This window comes from Esox lucius, chromosome 18 (genome assembly GCF_011004845.1).
Source record: "Esox lucius isolate fEsoLuc1 chromosome 18, fEsoLuc1.pri, whole genome shotgun sequence".
NCBI lineage: Eukaryota > Metazoa > Chordata > Actinopteri > Esociformes > Esocidae > Esox > Esox lucius.
Genome location: NC_047586.1, coordinates 16,409,920 through 16,419,750, shown reverse-complemented (window position 1 = coordinate 16,419,750; position 9,831 = coordinate 16,409,920). Strand labels below are relative to the sequence as shown.

Here is a 9,831-nt window from a genome sequence, read left to right as displayed (position 1 = left end):
TCCTTGTGGTGGTGCACAACTGTATCCGGCGCTTCTGTTCTCTGGTTGTCCCAGCAGACCCAGAACATCCGATCGGGCAGACCGGCTGTAGCTTTAGCCGTGCCACTGTTGTGTAACGCCAAAAGCCCAATGCAATCTGCTGTCCTCTGGCTGTTCCCGCCTGCAGCTGTAGCCTGTCACAGCCATGAAGACACACGCTGAAGTGTTGGAGCCACAAGCTTCAGACACACACACACATTTCCCTCTCTCCTTATGGAGGATGTCCGCTGCTCAGTATGACGGATGATCAGGTGCAGATAGGGCCAGTGCCTTATTTATTCATGGACACATAGTGGTGTGAGCTCAGTCAACACTGGGCTGATTATGTAGTCGTTAACACACACACACACATACACATTGTTCATACACAAACACACACAGGGATGCACTCACAATCAGGGCCAGCTCCAGGCATAAGCAACATAAGCGTTCGCTTAGGGCCCCCGATAGCAAGGGGGCCTCCGACTGCTAGGGAGCCCCTAACCATGGGAGAAGGGGCCCCAAATCAAATTGTGCTTGGGCCCCTAAAACGCTAGAGCCGGCACTGCTCACAATCCTCCGCAAACCAGATGGGGTTCCCAGTGTCCCCAGCCCATTGCCTCCATCATATGGCGTGCCACTCTTTCTCTCTCCCCCCTCGTTCCACTCCTCCACTCAGTAACTGGGGAATTCCATCCTTCCAGGGACTCCCGCCTGCTCTGGACCGTGATGACGCGGTGTCTGTTTGCTCTTTCTGTGCCGGGCTCTTAACAAGACTCAGTCTCTTGTTAACACCTGGGCCTGCCCTGCTGCTGACAGCCTGGCAGATGTGGAGGAACACACAGGATGACGTTCATATCTTGTCAGCAAAGGCCCCTTCTCAAAGGTCAAAGGCCACCGGGTCCGGTAGTGTCGGGGCGTCGGCCATCTTGGTCTGCGTGGGGGAGATTCAAGGATGGTAGAGAGACACTACGCCCCAAAATGATATTTCTCTTTATTTAAATGCATTACTAAGCACTCGGGCTACCACCCGTGATACTGTGTTTAGTGGAGCAGTGTAATCGCATTCACAAAACGAGATTACCTTCGATGTGAACTCATACTGTCGGGTTTCATTTCACCAGCCTTTAAAGGGACAACCAGCTGAAGAAACACCAACCAACCGTTTCCTTGCCTCATTTTCAGTCAAAAGTTGACCCGATGAAATTCATATGCAGAGCTATGGATGCAAGCACAGACCAATCCAACGTTAAAAATTATAGTTTTAACAACATTTTAAGCTATATAGTGATAAATGGATGCAGCAACTGCTTATTTTCCCTTGTGTTACATGCGTGATTTGTCTAACATCCCCAGAAATCACGCTGATCAATAAAATACATGATAGCGTGTGTGGGTGTGTGTGGGTGGGGGGGGTGGGGGGGGTCACCAAGCACAACCTGATGCTTCCCTAAGTGAGTGAGAGGTCAGACTTGAAGAGTTGCCCCATTTCCCACCATGACACGCGGTGTGCTCCAGAGCGAAGGCTACTCGTAAAGCCTCGGCTACTCCACAATGTGTGTTCATGAATCATATATTGATAGAATCCCAACAGAAGTGGAAAGATGGGCCGTTTTTTTCCAGGAGAATAAACAAGTGGAATTAAAGGATACACCGCAGAAGCGTGCACTCGGACTAAAAATAGAAGCAGGGTTTTTGCCTCGGGATGCAGTTGCATTTTTACAGGTCAGACTGTGATCTTCTCTTCTCCTAAGCTTCTTCAGTGGAAACGCAGTAAGCTACTCAGTCTCCAGATCTCCAGGACATTACTATTTCATACAGGCAGGCATATTGGTCAAACACCTTGTGGGCTAAACGTGCATCCTCCCCCAATACTGGGTAAGATCCAAAGGCTGCAATGGCGTAATTCCCTGAGGAAACGTGGACCCCCCCCCCCAAAAAATAAATAAATAATATTTGTTAAAAGCACCCCCCAGCAATCCCTAATATGTAAAGTCACAACGATAGAATTTTAGTTGATATGTGGTCAATGTAACCGTTAGTCCCTCTCCTCCCCCTAGCGTTTTGAAAAACTGGTCCAAGATCATAAATCTGTTGTGTGTTCTACCAGAAAAAAACCATTTGTCCATTTCATGCTTTACACTTTATCTATAGTACTCTGTCCAACAAAGGTGAATTTGGCTTTTGCGCAGCTGGCCTCTATGGCTGACTAAATGTGCCATTTTATTAAATGAATATATAAATAAATAATTCCACATTTTTACTTGCATGGTGTATGTGCATTGAATTGCAAATGCAATAAGGGGGTGGGAGTTTGAGTTAGGTTAAGATGTTCTGATTGGACTGCAGTGTTGTGTGCTGAGAACACTGTGATTAGACACTTGATGGCCAACAAACAATGCAGTTCAGATGTGAGCTGCCAGTTAAGTAGTGAAATGCAATGTTGTCCCCTACATTGTTACAAAATAGGGCACCTTTTTGGTGGGGTTACTTCTAAATTGCATCACGGCTGCCATGACATTGCTTTTGAAAATGTGTCAAAGTGTCTAGAGTTGCAAGACATTTTGTTTAAAGTTATTTTTCCTGGGGGAGGACCCTGACACAACTACCTACTTGGTCCCTCCAATGTCTGACTGAGTAGCGGTGTGACTTCAAACGTGTGACGTGGGAAATTAAGTGGCATTACCAACGAAATGCTTAAAGTATGTCTTCCTCTGAAAGTCTTCAGAGAGAAATCAATAGTGGTCTCCATAAGAATTAATCTGGAATCCACACTACTACAGTGGCAGACGGCCAGCTGAGTGACGTGTGCGGTTTAAACAGCCCCCGCATTTTACCGCGCACGGCCAGCAACATGGAGCTCCACAGACTCTTGAACGCTCGGCTTTCCATTTCTCTCGCCTAGTTCTGCTTTTCTTCCTCATTTCCTCCCTCCTCCCCTCCCCCTAAGTTCGATGCGATCGGCTCTTGGCCCTGCCGTGAGTTCTCAGTGCGGGCGACAGCGCTGCTGAACATGGCGTCAGACGGGATGATTTTAACAAACCACGACCACCAAATCCGGGTCGGAGTCTTGACAGGTAGGCTAAATTAACAGTTGTGTACTGAGTACTTTATATTTCTCCGCTGCGATGTATGTTAATTAATTTTCATTGGCTGTCTATTGCGTTATGGAGTGCCTCTTGCGGGTGTCATGTAGGCTACATGTTGGTTGATTTTGCGTGGCGGCTCTCTCCATATCTGGCTGGGCTTGCTGCTCTACCGGGTGACGTTGATTTGGAGCCTCTTTTTTCATACTGGACTAATTGACCAATTAAACACATCCATGAATGCAAGGGAAAATGACAAAGTAGTCTGCATTCATTCTAACCTTTCATATGTTGCCATTGCGTTTGTGAGTCGCTTTTCCTTGGTGAAGGGCTCAGTCTTGTGTGTTGAATTATTCATAGCTCGTATCTTGCTTGTCAAACCTTAAAATTACTGCTGACCGTGTGCGGAGCTATACATGCTCGAGCTGTATGGATTCGGTTATTGACACGCGGCTGACCATAGCATTTCGCCAAATGTAGCACTTGACAGTTGCTGATGATGGGTGCATGTATTTAAGTGCACAGAAATGCCAGTGTTAATTGCGGAATTGATGGCTAAGCAGGCGCAATGAATGATATGTGACTGATATGTGAATGACAGCGCCAATTGGAGCGGCGGGTTAACGTGACAGGGGCTCTACTGGTTTCGTGGGTAGAATACAAGCGGAATCTACAGTGCGTGACATTCCTTTAAATGCAGACATCCTTCGACGGTGACGGTCGGCTACGGATCGGAAAACGCTACAGTATTGCCTTGAAACTAACGTTATAACCACAATATTGAGAACTGCTATTTCTCTCCATTATGTTTTGTCTGATTGCATTGACCTGCTGCTTCAGTAAAAAGGCGAGGTTGAAAAGGCGAATACTGTAGTGTAAGGGGAAAGCAAATGAAACAGAAATGTAACCAGGGTTATTCTAGACAAATTTATGACTGTCTATACTATAGTGATGCCTTGCAGAACTATCGGGTGATCAAAAGCATATGGAGGGGGCTGAGTGATTACATTTTTCATGACTGCCGTGTAGTCTGTTCATGATCGACATTCTCCGTTACGGAAAATCCGGTTGGAAGGTGGTAATGTGTAGCAATGGAGGAATGACTGTAGATCCTGAAATCTGCTAGGGAAACCCCGCTCCCCTCTTTCCTCTCTCCCCCCACCTCCCCTCACGTTGTACAGAGACTGAGAGGGAGGGAGAGCAGGAGAAGGCAGGAGTGCTGTCCGTGGTGCTGAAACAGCGTCAGTCACATCAGTGCGGTACAAGCCGTGCGTTCCATTTCCCCGTCTCTCGCCGCGGTAAATACACTATCAAAGCTTTCTAGTATGATGTGAGCCGTATCATAGCGGGTTCATATCTGTATGCGTGGACGTATTGTTAGCCAGTCGAATCCCCTACTCCCCTAGCCTGCGTGGTGACAGATTGCTAGATTGATCTCGCGGTGCAATGTTGACATTTCCTGATACATACAGTATGCTGATGTTGAGGACGCAGAAATGCAGCCAACACTTTTTTTCCTGCTTTTGAGTTGAGGCTGTTTTTCATTCTCTCTTGGGTTTGGGATGAAGAGGTATGTTGGGAATCTAATAAACGTTTTGGGTGGTGTGAAGAGAAAAAAAAACAATGACTGCAGTGAGCAGAGATAAGAAGAGGTTTACTAGTTGTTCTACATCTAGGTCCAAACTATCTTTATTCTAAGACCTTTAAACCATTCCTTTATTTTATCTTAGCTAAGAATAGGCTTTTAAACAATATGAACATGCTTTTAATATCAGATATCACCCATATTGCATCTTGACATTCATTTTCCCACTTCATCATACAATAACACCCCACTGACCACACACAGTCATCTATAATCTATGAGTGACATCATTAGTCCTGCTGCATCGTCCAGTTCTGTGCTCAGCATACTGATGCAGCTCAATCTCCCCAAGAAGGTCAGGGTTCAACCCTGATCACCCTCCCAACCACCACCATGGTGAGATGAGATTAGTTGATTGGGTGGGGTCCATTTTCCTCCTGGTGATGTGGTGACAGCATTGTCCAAGGGAGAGCAGGGGAGACTGCGACATCACTTGCTGGACATTGCTCACGCCAGCAATGGAGGGATGGACATTTCTAACCTCTGTGCTGGAGACTTTGGATATGTGGAATTGTAGAAAGGAAAGAATGAATATAGAAGTCAAGGTAGTGAAATGCCTAGTAACCAATATTGCAGTAGACAACTGACAATGCACGAATTATCTTAATAAGAAATTGCCAATAAGAGAATAGGAATAAAGTAAAGAGATGAAATGTACAACATAAATACTAAACTAATGTATACCGCCTATGATACTTATTATATTAATACTCAGTTAATGTAGACAATCTATGATACTTATCGTATTAATACTCAGCTAATGTGGACAGTCTATGATACATACCGTATTAATACTCATCTAATGTGGACAGTCTATGATACCTACCATATTAATACTCAGCTAATGCGGACAGTCTATGATACATACTGAATTAATACTCATCTAATGTGGACAGTCTATGATACATACCATATGAATACTCATCTAATGTGGACAGTCTATGATACCTACCATATTAATACTCAGCTAATGTGGACAGTCTATGATACATACCATATTAATACTCAGCTAATGTGGACAGTCTATGATACATACCGTATTAATACTCATCTAATGTGGACAGTCTATGATACCTACCATATTAATACTCAGCTAATGCGGACAGTCTATGATACATACTGAATTAATACTCAGATAATGTGGACAGTCTATGATACATACTGTATTAATACTCAGCTAATGCGGACAGTCTATGATACATACCGTATTAATTCTCAGCTAATGTAGATAATCTATGATACATATCGGATTAATACTCAGCTAATGTAGACAATATATGATACCTACCATATTAATACTCAGCTTATGTCGACAGTCTAAGATAATTACATATTAATACTCTGCTAATGTAGTCAGTATATGGTATGTAAAGCTGTCGATACAGCCCTGTTGGGAGAGTGCTATATTAATGTGAATTAAAACCACTGGCTGACAAGCTTTCTAGTTGTGGACTGCGTGAGTGAATATGTGAGCTAAATGTAAGAGCCATGCGTCTGTGATTACATCAATCTGTGATAAGTATGAGCTTGTGTGTATGTGATGATGTGGGTGAGTGTGTGTTTGTGTGTTTATGTAGGTGTGTGTGTGATATCCCCAAGGAGCGGTAGGACAGAGTACTGGGCAGGCCACCAGGCGGCAGATAGTTGGCTTGTGTTGGCTATTTAGCAGTCTGATGAAAGACCCTTCTCTTCCGCCTCCACCCGATGCTTCTGTACGGACCCTCCCTCTTAAATTAACCCCAGGAGAACAGCCCATAGCCCGGCTGGCCAAGGGGCTGGATGATTCTCTTGGCCTTTTTACCAGCACAGTTTGCAGTATTTGGTCTTTACTGGGAAAGGCCATGATGCGGTGTGAATTAGGGCAGGGGGAAATGGAAAACAAAATGTATCTAAATAGGTTTTCTCATATCATTCGATATCAATAAATATGAAGATATACACTTGGATTGGGAATTTCCAGAGATTTTGTGCTGAAAATGTTGTTTTTTTTTAAATATGTTGAGTGCGATTGAAGTTGGAGAATGTACTACCTGGACGCATTGCCATGTATTATGGAATTGCATCACACAGAACTAAACAAATTTAATCAAACACAGAGCAGAGAGCATTTCCACACACAAATCCTCTTTAACACAGTAACAGAAAACGGAGCTGATTGATCTGTGATTAATGAAGTTTGTAGCTTTTTTCGAGAAGTAACAAATTGGAGATCAAGTAATGATAATTATTCAGGGTACTCAAAAACGCATCACTGAATTACACTTAACAAAGCTTTGTGTGGAATTAAGGCCATTTTCTGTCTAGGAAATAAGACTGATGAAACCAAAGGATTCATTGTAATTTAGAAATCATATTCTTTATTTTATGAACAAAACCAACACATCAAGGCTTTAGTGAACACAAATAAACTACTGCCTGGTCTCTTCTTTTTCCAGGCGAAAGCATTGAACACACTTTCATCCTCCAACAGCCATTTAATTGTCTTGTCTCCCCACTTCTCTTTAAATAAAAACACACAGGTGAATAAAACATGAATGTTCTACATTTTTACAGTGTTGACCAAATAGAAAAAGAGTTGATTAAATTAATGTCATTACGCCCTCCTTTCTCATTCCTCATCATCCATGAATCCAGGTTCACGTATTTTCATTGAGGGTTTCTACGATTATTTGGAATACTGCTACTGTTAACTTACACGGTCAACAACATATTGTATTGCAGGTCAGCATTTAAAATGTGAAATCTGTCACTGATATTTGGGTGGCATGAGTTTCACGTTGACCCTAAGTTGTTTTGAAATGTGTGTGAGAACAGCTGGTGTATACGCTAAATGGTTCAGAATTACAACATGTGTTTAGAATATATTACTAATTTTAAATACGTTTTAAATAAAACTTACAAAATGAGTAAAATATATGTACATTGTATGGCAAATAAATCTAACTAGTAATAGAGCCCCCGCCCCCCCCCCCAACACAAACAGTTACAATACACTTATGGCTAAGTTCAGCGGATGCTAGTAGCTTGTTTGATACGGAATTGCGTTTGTGAGGATGTGCTCCCTCCTTTAGACAATTTTGGTTTTTATATCTTCAAAATGACTGTCGTTTCCGGCATTCAGGCTGTGCTCTATGCTTGTTGTTATAAGCAAACTACATGAGTTAGATGGACAAAACTACATGAAAACATGACTTTATCATCAAAGATTCCACTCAAACGTTTATCATCGATTTAAAAAAAATTATGATAAAAATGTATATTGTTTCATCACCTAGCTCTAGTCTGAATATATATATATATATATATATATATATATATATATATATATATATATATATATATATATATATATATATATATATATATATAAATATATATATATATATATATATATATAAATATATATATATATATATATATATACGCTCTAGTTATTTAATTTAATAGACTTTAGAATGCAGATTTTCAAACTGCAGTTTCCAATGACAAGAAGAGAGGAAATCGTCCAGGCTGGCTGAATGAGAGATGGGGGGGGGGGGGGGTGAATATATCAAACTTCTATGGAGACGTGTTAGGATGTATCAGCTAGGATAATGATTTTAGCCAGCATAGAATTTCGATTACTTGAAGAGACGGTGTGACTTACCCTGTGTAACCTGTAGCTGACATGTTATTGTAATTATGTGTGTATGAGGGGTTGCTGTCACTATGATTGATGTCCTGGCTGTGACCCCACTCTCCAAGGATGCCTCAGGGAGATTTGGATATCCAAAAAGAAACACTTTTCTTATTCACATGAGCAGAATACTTACACAGGTGTGAAATGGAACAAATGTAAGCGCCAAAAAAATCATTACTATAAAATACAAATTAGTTAATAAATATAAAAAATATATAAAAAATTGGTCACAGGGGTTTGCTTTTCGATATAGATGTCTGGGTCCACAATATGTGAACCATAAGGATTTGGGGGAAATTGGTCTGTTCACACTACGCCGGGTTTGTTGCACTGTTGTGTGGGTTTTAGTGTGTGTGTGTGTGTGTTTGTGCATGTGTGTGCACGCGTGTGTGTGTAGAGAGATCGAGAGAGGTTTATATTGTGTCTCTATCCAAGTCTGCCTGGGGGTTTGGTCAACACTTCTCCGTCATGCTCTCTTAGCTATCTATACTTGTGTCCAGTGTGTGGGTGTCTGTGGCTTCCTCCAACTTTCTAATGACTCCCTCAGCATTCCCACACAGACGCACTCACACAGCCTCCAGCGGCTCTGTCCCCGAGCAGCCATCCATCCAGCCTGGCCTGGTTGTTGAGTTGAACTGCTGGGGAGAGACGGCTAAACCATGCGGAGAGAGCTGTCTGGACCCGGGTGTTCTGATGTAGCATGCATGGGTCGGACCCTGTCGGGTTAGATTCGCACACACTTGGCTCCAATACAGCTGTGTGTGTGTGTGTGTGTGCGTGTGTGTGTGTGTGTGTGTATATGTGCGCGTGGTATCGTGTGTTCATTCGCATGAATGTGTGTGCGCTCTCTGTCTTTGTGCACTAATACTGAGCCCTGGCTGAAACACACAAGCTTAGCAAATCCCCCTGGTCCCAAATATAGCTAGTGGATGCATACCTCCCATCAACACAGTGAACAGCTTAGTGCAGAACCCATTCAGGGGCTTTTAATCTGTGGAAGGCCTGTGTGTGCGCCGCCATATCCTAAATGACCGTACCAGAGAGCCATAGTTTGATTCATGGTGTATAGCATTTCAGCCCATTGATGTTGGGCTGCTGATAGTGTGGCTTTCACTCTGTCTCACACACACACACACACACACACACACAGACACACAGACACACACACACATGCGGCTGCATAGACAGACATGAACAGTATGCACTCGATATCAGCCTGCCAATGAGTGAGGGGCCTGGGTCGGAAATCTCTGCGGCAGACACCAGACGTTTTTTTTTTTTTTTTTACCCTCTCTCTCTCTGCCTCTCTCTCGTTCTTTTTTTTCACTCCTTTTTTTCTCAGCTGTAACAACTGAGAGGAGCTCGGAGAGACAGAGTGAGAGAATGAGGGATGTGTGGGCGGT

At 42.9% G+C, this 9,831-nt stretch overlaps 1 protein-coding gene across 14 annotated transcripts in view; it reads left to right on the top strand.

Moving 5' to 3' along the window:
• The first annotated feature begins 2,952 nt into the window (after nucleotides 1-2,952).
• gphnb (gephyrin b) overlaps nucleotides 2,953-9,831 on the top strand; it is an 82,578-nt gene continuing 75,699 nt past the window's right edge. For 4 of the 14 annotated variants that reach the window (XM_034287869.1, XM_034287868.1, XM_034287863.1 and 1 more), the window contains exon 1: nucleotides 2,954-3,095. In XM_034287869.1, coding sequence (XP_034143760.1) covers nucleotides 3,032-3,095 — 64 coding nt within the window. In that variant the 5' untranslated portion in view covers nucleotides 2,954-3,031. Of the gene's footprint in view, nucleotides 3,096-9,831 lie in introns of all 14 variants that reach the window. The other 10 variants (XM_034287864.1, XM_034287866.1, XM_020056454.3 and 7 more) reach the window with 6 other exon arrangements.